General features: G+C 55.1%; 1 protein-coding gene across 2 annotated transcripts in view; it reads left to right on the forward strand.

Annotated features, from left to right (window-relative positions):
* Positions 1 to 18,146, forward strand: part of SPTAN1 (spectrin alpha, non-erythrocytic 1) — a 59,351-nt gene that overhangs the window by 40,701 nt on the left and 504 nt on the right. The window contains exons 38-57 of one of the 2 annotated variants that reach the window (XM_086684197.1): positions 1,629 to 1,760; positions 1,938 to 2,075; positions 3,089 to 3,193; positions 5,380 to 5,588; positions 6,281 to 6,401; positions 6,621 to 6,742; positions 7,106 to 7,238; positions 8,840 to 8,938; positions 10,887 to 11,046; positions 11,660 to 11,736; positions 12,293 to 12,502; positions 12,802 to 13,098; positions 13,518 to 13,630; positions 14,037 to 14,054; positions 15,274 to 15,336; positions 16,580 to 16,634; positions 17,006 to 17,202; positions 17,366 to 17,419; positions 17,500 to 17,646; positions 17,733 to 17,880. In XM_086684197.1, coding sequence (XP_086540323.1) covers positions 1,629 to 1,760; positions 1,938 to 2,075; positions 3,089 to 3,193; positions 5,380 to 5,588; positions 6,281 to 6,401; positions 6,621 to 6,742; positions 7,106 to 7,238; positions 8,840 to 8,938; positions 10,887 to 11,046; positions 11,660 to 11,736; positions 12,293 to 12,502; positions 12,802 to 13,098; positions 13,518 to 13,630; positions 14,037 to 14,054; positions 15,274 to 15,336; positions 16,580 to 16,634; positions 17,006 to 17,202; positions 17,366 to 17,419; positions 17,500 to 17,646; positions 17,733 to 17,880 — 2,598 coding nt within the window. The remainder of the gene's footprint in view (positions 1 to 1,628; positions 1,761 to 1,937; positions 2,076 to 3,088; positions 3,194 to 5,379; positions 5,589 to 6,280; positions 6,402 to 6,620; positions 6,743 to 7,105; positions 7,239 to 8,839; positions 8,939 to 10,886; positions 11,047 to 11,659; positions 11,737 to 12,292; positions 12,503 to 12,801; positions 13,099 to 13,517; positions 13,631 to 14,036; positions 14,055 to 15,273; positions 15,337 to 16,579; positions 16,635 to 17,005; positions 17,203 to 17,365; positions 17,420 to 17,499; positions 17,647 to 17,732; positions 17,881 to 18,146) is intronic. The other variant, XM_086684198.1, reaches the window with a different exon arrangement.

The raw sequence follows: 18,146 nt of genomic DNA on the forward strand, positions 1-18,146 counted from the left end.
TGCAGCCCTGCGCCCCCTTCCCTCTCCCCATGTGTCACTTAGGCACATTCTGTGCAATGTTTGATTTGGGGGCAGTAGTTAACCGCTGTCTTTCCAGAGGCACTTCTTTAAAAAAAATAATAATAATAATCAGCTTTGTCTGTGTAGACTCGTGCTCACGGTTCTTGGAGGCCGAGAGCATGGAGTCTGTAGTGCAGTGTGTTTTCTGACGCACCCAAGCTGCCATCCACAGGTGCTGGTCCCTGGAGAGGGACAGTTAAAGAGCCACATAGAAGCAGATGATCTGCTTCCAAATCTAACAGGGACCAGGGGTGAGAGGTTAAGGAAGAAGGGGGACATGATTACTCAGGGGGTTAGTGAAGGGGATTTTTCAGTCCAAATGTAGCTCAGATGTCTCTGTGAACAGATGGAAGCAATGAAGAAACAGAATAGGTGCGGTTTCAGGAGTGATGGGAGCAAGAAACAGAAGAGGGGAATTGGACTGAGGTCAGGAGGGATTGGACCCTTCTCGGTCTCAGCAGGGGCTCAGGCACCGGAGTCCGTGAAGGAGCCACCTCGACATTAGCGCCGCGTTGCGCCAGCCCAGTGGCTCCACCCTTTGACAGTTCCTGCCCCTGAAATGAAACATTTGATGCAGAATCCTTCCCCGACCGTGCTGTTTTTTTGTGTTTTAGTTTTTTCCCCCAAATAATACCTTCCCCTGGACCCTCCCTTTCTCACCCAGAATTGTGCCACAGCTGTGTCCTTGCACTGTTCCTTGTGGTGTTTCCTTCTGTTTCTTTGTGGATTTTTTTTTAAGTTTGTTTATTTTGAGAGGGTGGGGAGTGGCAGAGAGAGAAGAGAGACAGAATCCTGACCTAGGGCTCCGTCTCACAGACCGTGAGATCATGACCTGAGCCGAGATCTAGAGTCAGACGCTTAACCAACTGAGCCACCCAGGCGCCCCTCTCTGTGCATTCTTAATAATCCTTTCCAGCCCCAGCATCAGGAGCCCGTCATTCTCCCGGCCCTCTCTTTTCCTAGCAAAAAGAAATTGCTAGCTACTGTCAAGCTTGGATGTTGACTGTATTCACAAGTTTTGATTAATGTCAGCTACCTCGTGAGAAGGCAGCAAAGCCACAGCCTACAGCAGCTATGGATTCTTCTCTGTCAGTGGAGGGTCAGCCTGACCGTCTAGAGTGATCTCGGCCTTGCAGGAGGAGCGGGCCAGATGTGTGTTATCTGTTAGATGCTCTGTGTGCTAAGGAGAAAGCCGTGGAGAGAAATTGATGTCCGAGTAAATGAAACGTTGCAATTGCCTGTTGCTGATTTATACAGAATGTTCAAAAGTATATAATTCTAGGACTTCGCTCCCAGATAGCCAGTCCAGCTGGTTTAAGAACTGACTCAATTCACCTACTCCTGAGCGGGTTCATTTCTTCTCCTGGCGCAGACCTTCTGCCAAACTCCCAACACTGAGCCCTAAAATACGTCCAAAATTTGGTGTCTGCCGTCACTAAAAAACGTCACTTGCCCCCAGTTCTTTCAGCTTTCTACCACTTTCCCTTCTTCCTGACAATCCCTCATCCCTGAAAAAGAAGCGACCGAGCAGGACCTGGTTTTGAAAGGCGGTCTTTCTGGTGTTTCAGAGCAAGCACCAGAAGCACCAGGCCTTCGAGGCGGAGCTACACGCCAACGCCGACCGGATCCGCGGTGTCATCGACACCGGCAACTCCCTCATCGAGCGCGGGGCCTGTGCTGGCAGCGAGGACGCTGTCAAGGTATGGTGGGTGTGACGATGACTTTGAAACACAGTCCTAAGTGCGTAAACTGAGTTGTGCGCGTTACAGGTGGGGAACGTTGGGAGAATGGCGCCCTCTCCGCCAGTCACTCGGCTTCAGGAGAGGGTGCTGCTCTCCGTGGCTTAGCATCTCCCATGGCTCCTTTCTCTTCCCCAGGCCCGTCTGGCGGCCTTAGCAGACCAGTGGCAGTTCCTGGTGCAGAAGTCAGCTGAAAAGAGCCAGAAACTGAAAGAGGCCAACAAGCAGCAGAACTTCAACACCGGAATCAAGGACTTTGACTTCTGGCTGTCCGAGGTAATGGCAGGTTTTCCTTCCCACCATTGGAGGATTTCTGGTTGTTTGGGATGACGGGCCAGTCAGTAAGCCCCAGACCGTGAAAGGGCAGGGCTCCCCTGGTGCCCCTTTTCACAGAAATCTTCATTATCAGATAAGAGGTGTGTGTTTTAGGGGATTTATTAGCAGAGAGAATGAAGGCGACAAGAAGAGTTTGTGTGTGGTGGGAACTGGGCTGTAGCTCACTCCTCTCTGTAGGGAAGGCAGATAGACAGTGATGATGGGGGTCTCTGTGGCTGGCAGCCCTGATGAGTCTGTGCCCAGATAGAAACCAAAGTAGCAGTTAGGTCAGGAGGCCAGAGTTGGTAGAAAATTCGGGAAGTAAGGGAAGCGTAAAGAAATCAAAATTTTTAGAGACCACTAGTAACATCTGTCTCTCATCTGTATGTATTTCTGTGAACATTAGCGTAGCTGTATTTTTATATATAGTTGAGCTCACGATGTCATTTCTCGTTAGTACGTGTTGGGCGTGCTATTCTAAATCACTGCAAAGTCTTCTTAAACGTTGGAATAACTGCATGAGTCCATCACAGCTGTGCCGTGGTTTTATCATTCCCACGCTGTTGGACACTCAGGTGTTCCCGGCTTTGTGGTGGGACATCTGCACTGAACGCCTTTGTACATTAATCTTTGTTCCTCCTGCCGGTTCTTCCCTCGGGGGAGGTTCCTCGAGGTGGGATTGCTGTTCACTTGGCCCCTGTGCCTCGGTGAAGGCTCCATGACCCTATAGCTGTAGTATTTCAAGTCCTAGGCTCTCGAATCTGCATTTGATTGACAGGGAGGGAGAAGGAGTCAGGCCGCACGGGCCGGTACAAGCAGAGTCGCTGTAACAGCAGTAACCTGTGATTGACACATTTGCAGCTGTCCAGAGACGTGGCCGAACAGCCGGGCGTCCTGGGTTTTCCAGAGCACTCAACGCATCATATAGTGCTGGGCACCACACGGTAGCCCCCACTTTTGTGTTTCACCCCCAGGTGGAGGCCCTTCTGGCATCTGAGGATTACGGCAAAGACCTGGCCTCTGTGAACAACTTGCTGAAGAAGCACCAGCTGCTGGAGGCTGACATATCTGCCCATGAGGTGACTAGAGGGGGCGGTGGCACCCTATTGGGGACACAGCTGTGCTGGAACTGGCACACTGGGGGAAGGAGTGTGATGTCTGGCAGCTGAAGCCTCGATCTCAAGCGTGTGGCCTCAGGGCCATTTTATGCCCAGCACTATGATTGAAGGTGCCCTGGGAAGTTTATGTGGGTTTTGTCTGTCCATATTTGTTGTTATTAATCACGTTTTAAAAGTTACATTAAAAAAAAAAAAAAGTCTCAAGGGCTTTTTGTCATCCTCAAAATGACAAAATCAGAAATGGAGAACAGAGCAGCAGTCTCCAGGAGTTAGGCACAGGGGTGGGGTGCAGCAAACGAGGAAGGGACAGAGAAGTTCCTTTGTGCTCACGGAACAATGTCTCTTGCTTTGGGTTACGTGAATCTGCACGTAGGGTCCAATTACGTGGAAGGTACTTGCACTCCCAGAGACACACGTGGACGCTTATGAAGTTGGTGAACTCTGACGAAGGCCCGTGAACGGCGCCAGGGTCACGTCCCAGCTCTGCTAGCACGCCATGGTCGCTGCTACCGTGGGGAGAAGCTGGATGAGGGACAGACAGAAGTTGTACTGCTTTATCACTTCTCGGCCCTTTGGCTGAGATCAGGTGGAGAAGTTGTACTGCTTTTACAGCTTCTTGTGTGTCTGTAATTATTTCAAAATGAAAAAGAATAAAACTGAGAACAAGTTTATTTACGTAAAGTAATAATGAGCTCATGAAAAATTAACACGAATAACATTCTTAAAAAAAAATTTTTTTTAATATTTACCTATTTTTGAGACAGAGAAAGGGCATGAACAGGGGAGGGTCAGAGAGACACACACACAGAGAATCTGAAGCAGGCTCCAGGCTCCAAGCTGTCAACACAGAGCCTGACGTGGGGCTCGAACTCACGGACTGTGAGATCATGACCTGAGCTGAGCTTAACCGACTGAGCCACCCAGGCGCCCTTAACATGAGTAACATGCTTTATGGATGATAATTATATTTTTCAAAACCAAAAAAACAGAAGAGGGGCACTGGCCTTATTTTTGCAAATCTCTTTAATGTCCGGCTTAATGGAGTACAGCTGGATTCTTGTAGCTGCTTCTGAATTCAGTTTAAGGGAGTGTGTCAGACACGGGGCAAACACAGCATCCCACAAGGAGTTAGGGAAGGGAACGGTGTTTTAATCCAGGTGATGACAGATACTCTAACACCAAACTCAGTACATGCTAGTTGTGTAAAGGTGAGTTGCAAAGTGGACTCTGAAACTCTATCGATCAGTGTTTCATACCATTTAATATTAAAATCCATGGGTCCATCTTGGACTTCGAAAGGTTTTTTTTTTGGTTTTTGGTTTTGTTGTTGTTTTTTACCCATGCGTGATGTTACAAAATCGTTTGGAAAACATTCTGAGTTATGCAGGACTTCTAAACGCTGGCACATTTTTTTATGTGATATCACATGTGCCATCTGCTAACATCAAAGCCAGTCTCAATGGGAAAATCTTCACAGATCGAGCAGCTGTCGAGCTTGTGGAGGTGAACGTGCAGCTACTGGAATCCTCATTTTCACATGAAAGTTCGGGTTTATCAGTCACAGCAAACTCCGTCTTCCCGAAAGTGACAGTGTTTGCTTTGTTCTCGACAAGTATTTGTCAGATACCGACGTCTGGATGATCGTGGTTTGCTGGTCATCGTTCTTTTGCATGAAAATGACGGCCTGTGAAATAGCAGCTAGTTGGGCTCACGACACGTGCTCCTTTGCAGGACGGTCCTCGAGCCGGAGTACGTGGCAGAAGTATTTGGTCACACAGGACGTTAAAAGTGGCCTGTACTCCAAGATGGATATTTAATGACACTAACAACTTCTGCTTTTACAAGGATGCCCCTAAGGGAAAGCGCGTGCCCAGGAAGGATGGGATTCCTGCTGGTACGGCCTTGAGCCAAGGCGTCTGCACCGCCCGCCCCCCCCCCCCCCCACTGTTGTATCATGGTGCAAACATCCACGCAGCGAAAGGGGCGCATAAATGTCTTTGTGTCATTAAAAAAGTAGTTTTGATCCCTTAGAGCCCCAGGGCCCCACGTGTTGCACTTTGGCATCGTCGGTACTGCACAATCTGTCTGTGAAGATGGTCACGGGAAACCCAGGTTTCTCACCCCTCCTGCTGTGTCCCCTGCCCCAGGATCGCTTGAAGGACCTGAACAGCCAAGCAGACAGCCTGATGACCAGCAGCGCCTTCGACACGTCCCAAGTGAAGGACAAGCGGGACACCATCAACGGTCGTTTCCAGAAGATCAAGAGCATGGCGGCCTCCCGGCGAGCGAAGCTGAATGAATCCCATCGCCTGCACCAGTTCTTCCGGGACATGGATGATGAGGAGTCCTGGATCAAGTACGTGTCCCTGGGGCTTCCCATTCTGAGTCCTCCGGGACGCCCGCTGAGCCTCGGGTGGCGGGCACTGGGAGCCACAGGCGGGGCGGGTGTCCGGACCGCCTGGCCACGAGGTCTCACCCTCTCCGGGGAAGTGGGGCAGAACGTGCCGGGCCTCTCCTGGCACCCAGGTGTGCTGTGACAGGGTCACCCATGGCCTCTGGGTGGTGGCAGCACCTCACAGCTGCGCTGGGATCCCTGGGGAACTTGGCCACTACCCCTCCGGAGACGACAGCCTGATCGCCCAGCAGGATCAGTCCTTGAAGGAAGGATTTTGTTTGTCATTCCTACCCTGTCACAAAGTTGCTGTAGCTTTATGTAAACACACCGTTATTTAAGGACAAAATCTTGTCTCCTGTTCCTCGCTTCCTTAAAAAATTCCATCCGTATCTTTATGTATTTCTACGTGTGATGTGTGCACACTTGGTGAAGTAGGATTGACAGGGCGACACCGGGTAGGTGCTCCTAGATACATACGTGGACACTCTTCGTTTGGGAAATAGAGGCTTTCGTCTCCCAGGACGCTGGCAAGGATTTTTGTGGAGAGAGGGGTAAATGTAGGCAGAGGACATCGTAGCGTATGTAGGTTCACAGCTCGCGACCGACCTGTCCAGCTGAAGACAGGGAGGTGCAGAGTGCCTGTTTGTGTCCAGGGAGAAGAAGCTGCTGGTGAGCTCCGAGGACTACGGCCGGGACCTAACAGGCGTCCAGAACCTGAGGAAGAAGCACAAGCGGCTGGAGGCAGAACTGGCTGCACACGAGCCTGCGATTCAGGTGAGGGACCTCTTCCGGCCGAGACGGTGGCGGGGACTACATGGGCCCTGGGGACGTGCAGAGAAATCTTTTGCTCTCATTCATTTCACTGAGGCCTACGGTGTTTATGACCCCTCGTTCCAAACCTGGAAGAAAGTTGCGGATGTGATGCTGAGGTTTTTTTCTGGATGCATCTAGAAGCAGATGATAGCTGTTGATCTAATCCTTCTCGCCCTTCAGGGTGTCCTGGACACTGGGAAGAAGCTGTCTGATGACAACACCATTGGGAAGGAGGAGATTCAGCAGCGTCTGGCCCAGTTCGTGGAGCACTGGAAGGAGCTGAAGCAGCTGGCGGCAGCCAGGTCAGCGGCCAGAGGAAGGCGCGCGTGTCCCGCATGTGGGTGCAGCGTGCAAGGCCGGGCTCAGAGCTTCTGGGCCCTCCTGCCACCGCCTGGACCTTTTTCTTGGGTGTGCAAGTACCACAGCTGGCTCATTCAAAGCCCCTTCCGACAGGCCCGTGCTCAGCTCGTCCCCTGATGTGGATCTGAACCCAGCACATGGTTCCCAAATTTCACATTTGAACAACACTATCTCTGCTGCATGTTACGCAGAGGGCCTGACGGAACCATTTATGTCCCGCACGTGTGAATATTTGTAAGCAGATGTTAGCTATCAGAATTGAAGTTAGTGGCAATGGCTGATTGTTTTCCATTTCCTGTAATCAGAGGCCAGCGGCTGGAGGAGTCCTTGGAGTATCAGCAGTTTGTAGCCAATGTGGAGGAGGAAGAAGCCTGGATCAATGAGAAAATGACCCTGGTAGCCAGTGAGGATTACGGAGACACTCTTGCTGCGATCCAGGTCAGAGAAGCTGGCGCCTGCTGCTATGTTCAGTGGCTGTGTTCACGCCGGGAGAGCTCTCGGCCAGCAGTCACGGTCTCGCTGGTTGGTTTTAGTCCTCCCACCTCATGCGAGAGACCCTGCCCCTCTGGACAAATTTGCCCTGGCCGCCAGCCCTGGTGACCAGAGCCCCATGGTCGGTCAGGGGGCGCCGTTTCCACGGGTTATTGGTGCCCATTGGTCCCCTGGGGCCCTCAGCTTGGGGTGTACAGCAGCAGGAATCTATGGGCCTGTGGTTCTGGAGGCTGGAAGGCTGAAATCAAGGTGCATCAGAACCTCATTCTCTGAAACTTTTAGGGGAGGCCTATTCCTGCCTCTTCTAGCTTCTCCCTGGCATTCCTGGCTGGCTCGTGGCCGTAGAATTGCAATCTGCTTGTTCTACGTGGCTCTTCCTTCTGTGTCTGTCTTCCCATGGCTTTCTCTCCGGCTGTGTCTGTGCCCAAATTTCCCTCTTAAATGACACAAATCCTGCTAGATTAGGTCCCGCCCCAGTGACCTCATGTGAACTTGGTTATACCTGCATCTGCAGAGACCTCAGTTCCATGTTCATAGGTGCCAGGGATTAGGACGCCCTTGTTTTCAGGGGACACACAAGCCCACACCCTGAGCACACGGGTGGCTGTGGCCGTGTCACAGTCATACAGGCAGCAGCGGCTTGTTATCCGTGGTTGTACCACTTTCGAGTGGGGCCCCTCACACAGCCCCAAGGTGGGGGCTGTGGGCCAAGGAACCACGACAGTGTCCCTGGCGGCTGGCACATCTCTGTTCCCTTCCTTTCGCCTCCCTCCAGCTGCCTTGCCCAGCTGCCATAGGCAGCATTCAAAGTGGCAGAGGTGGAAGCTTCGAGGCTTAGCCCCAGGCATCACATGACACCATCCACGCCACATGGTGGCAAGCAGGCCAGGGCCACGGGCTGGATAAACGCCTCCCCTCTTGCTGGGAGGAGCCACACGTTCTGGTCGGAAGTTCCCGGATCTGGGCCACCAGCCGTGGAGACAGAGTTTGCGTTCCCAAGAGTCTGGGTAGCCCCGAGCCACGTTCTCAGAGGGGGCGTCCTATTTGGGTGGTTTAGACGGAGGAAAGGGTTTGTCTGTCTTCTGCACGGTCCCGGCCCATGCAGAGGCCCTGTCTCCGCCCCTTCACTTGTACCGAGGGAGGGAGATTTGGAAGGTCGCTTAGGAGCTGAACCCAGGGGAAACCTTAGCCTGAGAGTCCCCATTTGGTTGGGTGTGTCTTAAGCTTGTGTTGGGTTTAGTGCTTTCTGTGTGGTCTTGTAAGGGGAAGAGGGACACTGTAGTGGTTGATTAGCAGGAGTTAACCCCTTCAGTAAGGCCTTCCCTGACGTCCCTTCTCAAGCTCAGCCTGCGCTGCCAGTTACTTGCTACATCATGGTTTTACCACCTTTATAATTACCTGTTAACATCGGTCCCTGTGTCCTCAGCCTCCAGCTAGACTGGGACGCATGTGAGGTCAGGTAGCTTACAGCTCTGTGCTCTGTGCCCCCTGCCCGGTACTGGCACATGCCAGGCCCTCAGCAGCTGGCCTTTCTGCTTCCACTCCAGGGCTTACTAAAGAAACATGAAGCTTTTGAGACAGACTTCACTGTGCACAAGGACCGTGTGAATGACGTCTGCAGTAACGGACAAGACCTCATTAAGAAGGTGAGCCTGGCCTGCCTGTAAAATGTTCATTTTCCACACGAGGGATGCATGCCCGCACAAAGTCCATCTGCTGGAATATTCCCCCAAGAAAGGTTTTTGCATAGAGACTGGTAGCAATTCCATTCCCGTATTCCATAAAGAAGAGAAGGGTTATATGATTGGTCGGGTGTTCTCCCCCTTTCCGAAGCCAGTTGGTAAAGTTACTCTACAGCACTTACATTCCCTGCCTTTGTTAAGCAGAGAAGCATCCCTGATGGTCTTTCTGCGACATTGGCATTCCCACGTAGCGGCTCTCTTAGTTTTTCTTGGGAGGTACAAGCTCTTTACAGAAGTACTAGAAAATGCAAGAAAAATAAAGCCACCAGAAGGATCGATCACCAGTGAGGTCTGCATGCCTCACCTCCCTGACTCCTCCACACGTACAGCTTCCCCTGGATAGGATAGGTCCAGTTCCGTCGATGTACGTCCCACTGCGAAGCCTGGCTGCGTCCAGGATGTTTTAGAAACAAATGTGTTAAAATCACGAGGTTTATTTCGGTCCGGCAGCCCTTGAGGGAGGGCAGACAGGAGGGGTGTTGGGCTTTCTCACCAGCAGTGAAGTCAGGTCACTTGCGTATTGGCGCTCCAGACTAGGCGCGGTGCTGTCATTGGTCGCGACTTAGTGACACCATCACTTAGGTGCGGTGACAGATGTTCAGTACCACGAGACAAGTACCTTTTAACAGCTGTAGCTTCCTGTTGCAAACGCAACAAGTAGATAAGATTTCTCGTCACGGGATTTGCTCCAAGCCTGGGATTGAGACTAGGGATCCGGTCCGTAGGAGGTAGCAGTATGTTCAAGTCCATTCTCACTGCAGAGCTTTTCTCCCTTGCGCTTATGAGCCAATAAACTAACAGGAAAGCTGATTTCAGAAACATACCACGTATGAACAGAGATGAGACCTGCAGACGATCTCCACGCGCACGCAGCCCTGCTGCGTGTTCTCTGTTCTTGTGGCCTGGGCCGTGACTGCGAATATTCTGCAGCCTTCCAGCGGAGCCCGGTGCTTTGCTGTCAGCAACAGTCTTTGTTTCCTCCCTGAGTTTCTCTCTACGTTTTATGCTGACTTGTGTATGGTTTCAAATGCAGTTTATCCAAGACTAAATCTGAGTGTTTGGGGCCCAAGAATTGTCAGTGTCCGCTTTTTCTGAACTGTTGGGTTTTTTATTTGTTTTTTAATATTAATTTTTAAGAGAGAAAGAGAGTGTGTGCAGGCAGGGAAGGGGCAGAGAGAGAGGAAGACACAGAACCCGAAGCAGGCTCCAGGCTCCGAGCCGTCAGCACAGAGCCCGACGCGGGACTCGATCTCATGAACTGTGAGATCATGACCCGAGCTGGAGTCCGATGCTGAACCGACGGGGCCCCCCGGGCGCCCCTCTGAACGTTGTTTTTGTTGCATGTGTGTAGTAGCCATTTTTTTGGATGTGTAGTAAGTTGGAAGTATCTGTGCTTTTTCTCCATTTTTGCTGTCAAGAATGCTAACGAGGGGTTCCCTCGTTAGGGGGTGGCTCAGTCAGTTGAGCATTCAACCCTTGGTCTCAGCTTAGGTCTTGATCTCAAGGTCACGAGTTCAGGCTTTGCACTGGGCGTGAAGCCTTACTTAAAAAAAAAAAAAAAAAAAAAAAAAAAAAAACTAAAATACATCATTGTGACATTTCGGCATGTTCCTCGGTGTTTCTTCAGAACTCCTTCCTGTGAGTGGAATTGCCAGCATTCCCCTTTCAAGGCTTTTAGTCCGTGTTGCCTGTGGAGAAGCCTTCCCTGCCGTACCTCCCCCCGGAGGAGGGCAGCGGGGCGCACGGCCCGCCTCCCCGGCCTGGAGGGCCTTTGCGGGCAGGGAGGGTACAGGTGTGGTGGCTGCGGCCGGGGGTGAGGCCGACCAGGCTGTGCCTTCTCTTCGTGGCCTAGAACAATCACCATGAGGAGAACATCTCTTCAAAGATGAAGGGCTTGAACGGGAAGGTGTCAGACTTGGAGAAAGCCGCTGCCCAGAGGAAGGCAAAGCTTGATGAGAACTCGGCCTTCCTTCAGTTCAACTGGAAGGCTGACGTGGTGGAGTCCTGGATCGGTGAGTGAGCGCTGGCCCGTCCAGCCTGGCCCCAAGTTTCTCATCCTCCCCGGCCAGGAGGATTGTTGCAGGGCCGTAGCTCATGTGTTTCCTCAGCAGATGGTTTTCTTCTCCAGAGAAGAAACGGATCTATTGCAGGGGTGTCTGAGAAGACACCGTGTCCTGAGGCCGAGGGCGGGGGCCGTGGGTCAGCACAAGGGTTAACAAAGCAAAAACCCTTAGCCCAGGAGGGAGTGACAGGCGTCACAGCACAAACAAAATGGCACGGCAGCAGACACACAGCTGTGCTGTCCCCTAGCTGCCCGGGCCCAGGGTGCAGTCCGGCTCCTGGGCGAGAGGGGACCAGACTCTGGGACCCGTGTGACCCTGGTGGTTGCTGTCACTTAAGCGACAATTGAACCACAATCCAGGGTGAGCTGGAAGGACCTCGTCCCGGCCCGGCTAGAGAACGGGCCTGGCTGCAGGGAGGTGGGAACCGGCTGACATGGGGTCAGAGACCGCCGTTAGCGTTATTGGGATTTAAACATCCACAGGGTGACAGCGTGCCTCAGTTTTCTTAATTCACCTCACTGTACCAAGAAGGCTGGCCTATTTCTCGTTTTTGGTTTCTCAGGTGAGAAGGAGAACAGCCTGAAGACGGACGATTATGGCCGCGACCTGTCTTCCGTGCAGACCCTCCTTACCAAACAGGTCAGTCTTGGCCCGTTTGTTGCCCGACCTAAATGTGTGCAGATAGCGCGTCCTTGCAGGCGGCTGGTGCTCTGCAGCTCTCACTGAGAAACCCCCTGGGGCTCAGCAGTGAGCAGGGTGCGGTTCTGGTCCTCTGGGAGCTTCCAGACCAGGCATCCGTGCTCCGGCCCGACGGCAGGGTGTGCTGTGGACTTAACACCCCAGCGGTGTCTGACTCGGGTGCCAGAAAGCTAGGGCTGATGGGGAAGGTCTTCCCAGAGGGGAGCGGCTCAGCTGGGTCACCAAGGGTAAACTGCAGGCAGTCAGGTGGGGAGGCAGGCGCTCGTTCCGGGCGGAGGTAGTGGGGCGAGCGGGGCGCGTAGAGGGAGCCCCACACCTCAATCTGCCTGCGGGGCAGGAGGCTGTCAGGAGAAGGTGGGGACTCTGGGCCGACAGTCTGGCTTGGGCGGCTGGCCAGACAGGCTCTGGTGCCGTTGCGCTGAGGCCCCCAGCGAGGGTGGGTTCCAGCGTCCCTGCCAACCCTACAGATTGGCTTACCGTTAGCTCCTCGTTCCAGGAAACCTTTGACGCCGGCCTGCAGGCCTTCCAGCAGGAGGGCATCGCCAACATCACTGCCCTCAAAGATCAGCTGCTGGCCGCCAAGCACATTCAGTCAAAGGCCATTGAGGCCCGGCACGCCTCCCTCATGAAGAGATGGAGCCAGCTTCTGGCCAACTCGGCCACCCGGAAGAAGAAGCTGCTGGAGGCGCAGGGTCACTTCCGCAAGGTAAGCGGCGGGGCCCCTGCGGAGCCCAGCCGGCCCGGCGCGCAGGGTAAGCCCGCCGGCCGCACAGACGTTCTGCATGCGGCCTGGGGTCGGCTTGAACCTAGCAGAAGGGGACCTTTGCCTCCGCGGCTGCTGCTCATTCACGTGCAGTGAGGGGAGGAAGTCGGAGGCCTTTGGAGAAGCGGGGGCACCGGCTCCACCCGGACGGCCCAGAAGCACACCTGCCTTTCCCAGCCTCCGGCCCCAGCGTGGCTCGTGCAGCCTCGAGGCCGTGCTGAGCTGGGCTGCTCTGCTCCCAGGTGGAAGACCTCTTCCTGACCTTCGCCAAAAAGGCATCTGCCTTCAACAGCTGGTTTGAAAATGCCGAGGAGGATCTGACCGACCCCGTGCGCTGCAACTCCCTGGAGGAGATCAGAGCCTTGCGGGAGGCCCACGACGCCTTCCGCTCATCCCTCAGCTCTGCGCAGGCCGACTTCAGCCAGCTGGCCGAGCTGGACCGCCAGATCAAGAGCTTCCGCGTGGCCTCCAACCCCTACACGTGGTTCACCATGGAGGCCCTGGAGGAGACGTGGAGGAACCTGCAGAAGATCATCAAGGTGCCGCTGCCGCCCCGCCCAGAGCCGTCAGCCCGAGCTCGAGGGCTTGGGGGGCTGGCGGGTCGGTCTCACTTCCAGAAGCTGGAGCAGGTGCTGGCCAGCAGCCCATGCGAGGCCGACCATCAGTGCCTTCCCCTCACCTCTTGCTGGAGTTCGTGGGGGTGGCAGGGGGGGGGGTTCCGAGGAGCCAGGGAACTGAGGGTTCTGAGCTCCCTAGATGTCCGCCAGCTTCCCTCTTTGGGTTGAGGTCAACATCCAGTCCTCCCTGCCTCCCAGCGCAACGGTCTCTGGTCATACTCGGCTTCAGAAAACTGAAATTCTGAGGCCTCTGGTCCGTCTCGAGGGCACCCCACCCCTCCCCGGAGCTAGTCCCGGAAGGAGGGCACCGGTGACACGGCGTCCCCTCCGCTTGGGCCTAGGAGCGGGAGCTGGAGCTGCAGAAGGAGCAGCGCCGGCAGGAGGAGAACGACAAGCTGCGGCAGGAATTCGCCCAGCACGCCAACGCATTCCACCAGTGGATCCAGGAGACCAGGTGCCGTCGCCCCTGCTCCCCGTCCCTATCCCCCGCTCCAGGGGAGGGCACGCTGTGGGCAACCCCGGAGGCGGAGGCGCTCTGGCAGGAAGAAAGGGAGGGAGGGACGGAGGGAGGAAGGAAGGGTTAGGGGCGTATGCTGGGCCGGCTCCAGCCAGAGGGGGGGCGGAGTTCCCAAAGGTCGAGTTGTGGGGTGTCCTGGGTTGGGTGGGACTGTGCGTGGTGGGCAGTCGGTCCTAAGCAGCACATCAGGGACTCACGATACAGGGTCGTGTGCAGTGTAGGTACTGATGTTCTTGCTTTTGTTTTTCTTTTCTTTCCTGTGTCTCTCTCTGTCCCCCACCTCCCGATTGCTGCTATCTGGACACCACCTTGTCTTGCGGCTGCTTGGATCCCATCTGCACAGAACGTATCTCCTCGATGGGTTAATATTGTCTTCTTATTTCTCCGGGCTCGTGGTGTGGTTGTGTCTCCTGTGCTTGTCCCCTGCCCTCTGTCCCCCTGTGGCCTGGCTTGCAGAGGATCCCAGGATGGGCCTTGCTGCCCAAGGCGGGCTGCACTTCCCCTGTCCCGCCCTCACCCCACCTCTGTCCCCGTCCCCCTCCAAGGAGTGCGTGCCTTGCCTCACAGCCCACCGTCCTTGACAGCTTGCGGTCTGGGGAGGGGAGCCACTCCCACCTTCCTGTTCAGATTCCGAGGGCCCTCTCAGGGAGGGAATGTGACCAAGCCAGAGGGCCAGAGCTGGAGTCCAAAGCCTCTGAGAATCCCAGTGCTTGTTCAGCCATTGGGATTTTACTGGACTTCTTTTCTGCCTCTTTTCCCCTTGTGTCCGGTGGGACCAGATTTAGCTCCTAGGGGGTCATGGTCACGAAGTAGGAGCTTCGGCTGGTACAGTGAGTTCCCAGCTGTGCACTGGCCCCTCCCCCAGTGCCCCATACCACAGCTTTCCCAGGGGAAGGGGCATAGCATCATTTGCCCCTTCAGAGGAGGCAGAAGTGCCTGGGTTCCCGGAGGTGGAGAGGCGGGGCTTGGGAGGAGCCCTGGGAGAAGCAGGGTGGTCCCGCCCAGCACTGGGAGGGGCCTCTCCTTGAGGCTTCAGCCTCTGCCTGGGTCCAGCACCTGTGCATTCTCCCCCAGGCCCGTGTAAAGCCAGGGTTGAGGGGACCTCATTGGCTGAGTCTAGCATTCCAGGGGTTCTACAGACGGGTAGTTGGGGTGTGTAAGTATGGTAATGGGAGAAAGAGGTCCAGTACCAGCTGACTCAGCTACCCGTGCTGGAGGCAGAGGGGGTCAGGATTTAGGGGTTGCAGCTTCTAGCTGGAGTTGATTAGCCGCCTGACATCCGCTCCCCTCCCCAGCCCTGTGGCTGTGTCTGCCAATCTGGTCTTGTCTCCGTGGGTGCCGTTGCTCCCCTTACCACGTGGCTCCTCCCCAGCCCTGTCCCGTCTTGCTTGGTCGCAGTGTGAGCTGCCCTGAGGCCGCCTGTCCTCCCCGGCAGCGCAGCCCCACCAGGTCCCTGCCTGGGCGCCAGGTTGCCCCGCCTGTGCACTGCCAGCTTGGGCCTTGTGGCGCGTGTCTGTCTCGGTCTGCTCTTGCCTGCCCGTGCCTTCGGTGTATTCATTTGGTTTCTTTTCTTTGACTAGCATAGCGTATCGTCGGGTCATTCGTGTCTATCAGTATGAAGTTGGGGATGATCTGTCTGGAAGGTTTTTCTCCTCTTATTTCTCTTCTTACCTCACTGTGGTTTTACCAATGCACTCTTGACTTCCCCAGGCGGCTCCGCTTTCTGACTAACCCACCGCCCTCGGCCGCTTGGGAAGGAGGGGTCTGTCCTCCTCCCACTGCACCGGCACCCAGCCTCCTGCCCCTGGGTCCTGGGGGTGTTGCTTTTCTCTGGGGGACATGGCGTGACTGTGAGTCTGACCTGCTGGGGTAGGAGGAAGCCCGGTGCCTTGCCTTGCTCGAACACTAGGAACTTGGGGAAATTTCAGAGCTAAGCCTGGCTCGCTGGGTGTTGAAAGGGTAGGTTGGGGCACACGTGGGTGCCGGGGAGGCTGGGCTAAAATCCCCCCAAGGACATGCGCACAGTGTGATTTGTCCCCGCACGTAACCCTAACTTGTCTTCGTTCTCTGATGGCCTTCTGTGACCTCACACTGTAATGTCAGATAGATGGAGGCTCCCTGCTCCCTGCTGTTCAGAACTTGGCCCTGGAAGCCTCTGGCCCTGTGTCATGGAGCCTGATCACAGCCACCTCTCCCCTTTGGGCAGAATTAGAATCCCTTTCAAAACCCGTATCTGGTCACGATCTCTTAGCACCCCACCTTCGTGTCTGAGGGGTCCTCTGCATCTCCTCCACTGCTGTCACACCTAGAATGTGGCTCCCCTCCTCAGGAACCTGCAAGAGGCCCCAGGGATTTCTAGGGGGTGGCTCTCCTTTTGTCAGCCTCCTCCTCCTGAAGGTCTCCTGGGTAGCAGGAGGCAGGGTCGCACAGAGTGGCTTTCTCCCCAGTGACTGCAGAGGCTGTCAGGCCTGCAGCCCCTCTGTCATCATCTCCTGAGGGGATTTCGACGCAGTTCCTAAGGTGCCCCTTGAGGGCCTAGCTTGGGTCAGGTGCCATGTCACAGCCTGGCTGGGCCTGAGGAGCCACATGAGAAAGGGTCCTAGCCTGGGAGCAGGATGGGCGGGGCTTAGCCCTGGCCCACCAGCTGGCCCTGGGCAGGTGACTCAACACCTTGGGGCACCAGCTGGCAGTCTCTGAAACAGAAGAAATACTACCTGCCCTCCACGGCTCCCAGGGCCACTTAGAAAAAGATTGCCAGTAGCACGTTTCGTGTTCTTAAAAGAAATTCCAAAAGAAAAAAATCAAGATAGCAGGTACTGTTAACTGGGGATAGTTAATTCAAGCTCCCATTCAGGTCCTCCTGCTTCACTGTGCTTCTGTGTTTAGGTCCTGCATGGTGGAAGAATCGGGGACCCTGGAATCCCAGCTGGAAGCTACCAAAGTAAGTGCCCCTACGGCTCCTGGCCAGGCTCAGACCCTCTATGCAGCCTTCTCCAGTAGGCCCATGTGGTTCCAAGTCAGGCATGAAGCTAGGCTGGTTAGGTGCCCTTTTTCTCTTAGCAGAAAGCAGCCCCGAGCCCCGTCATTTGTCTTTGAGGGTTGCCGCCGGGTGTCTTACTTGAAAGAGTCTTTGGTTCTCAGTGTATAGTTTTCTTGGCTTGTGACCGACACTGAAGTCCTTCCCTTAATGGAGGCTGTTGGATTTCACTTCACACCATCCTGCCGTTGCCATTCCGCACGGCCCTGTGGGCGTGAGGCCAGGAGGGCTGCTGAGAGCCCCTGTCCCCTGCACCTTTGCCTCCCCCTCTCTAGCGCAAGCACCAGGAGATTCGAGCCATGAGAAGTCAGCTCAAGAAGATTGAGGACCTGGGGGCAGCCATGGAGGAGGCCCTGATCCTGGACAACAAGTACACGGAGCACAGCACCGTGGGCCTGGCCCAGCAGTGGGACCAGCTCGACCAGCTGGGCATGCGCATGCAGCACAACCTGGAGCAGCAGATCCAGGCCAGGTACCTGAGCCAGGCCTGGCAGCAAGGGAGGAGGCGGGGGTCTCAGCTACCTGACCGCAGCCCCCCCCCCCCCCCGCCCACCATTTTATGGGGATGGAGCAGAACGCGCCACCTACCAAATGGGGTGGAAGGTCCGGTCCTTAACTCCATTCTGTTCTTTTAGGAACACAACAGGAGTGACTGAGGAGGCCCTCAAAGAATTCAGCATGATGTTTAAGTGAGTATGGCCTCCCCTGCCGGGCAGGTGGGCTCAGCACCGGGGCCTGGGTGCTGAGCAGTCCTCCATTTGTACTACAGACACTTTGACAAAGACAAGTCGGGCCGGCTGAACCACCAGGAGTTCAAGTCCTGCCTGCGCTCCCTGGGTTATGACCTGCCCATGGTGGAGGAAGGGGAGCCAGACCCCGAGTTCGAGGCAATCCTAGACACTGTGGATCCGAACAGGTGCGCTATAGGGATGGTGCTGGAGGCAGCTGGGTCTTCGGCTCCTCCTGTGCCCCCCCTTGCTCACTGCACTCGCTCCTCCCCAGGGACGGCCACGTCTCCCTGCAAGAATACATGGCTTTCATGATCAGCCGGGAGACGGAGAACGTCAAATCCAGCGAGGAGATCGAGAGCGCCTTCCGGGCCCTGAGCTCCGAGGGAAAGCCTTACGTGACCAAGGAGGAACTATACCAGGTCTGGGGCTCTGCTTCCCTACCCTGGGGACAAGGGTTGAGGTTTCCTTTGGAAAGTAAATCCTGAGATTGCCCCGGGGTCAGGGTCAGGGTCAGAATGAGTCTAAGTTAACAAACCTCCCTTTTGAGCCCTCTTCTTCTGGGTGCAGGCATTTTATCCCCATATACCAGTAAAACTCACTCCAGACCTGTCTGAAGCGGCTCTTAGAAGCGGCTGTGGTCTCTGGGCAGGGACATTCCCGATGTCTGCACCTCCCCCGGGTGTCA

The sequence above is a fragment of the Puma concolor genome, chromosome D4, assembly GCF_028749965.1.
Source record: "Puma concolor isolate L17-30 chromosome D4, mPumCon1.1.hap2, whole genome shotgun sequence".
NCBI classification, from domain to species: domain Eukaryota; kingdom Metazoa; phylum Chordata; class Mammalia; order Carnivora; family Felidae; genus Puma; species Puma concolor.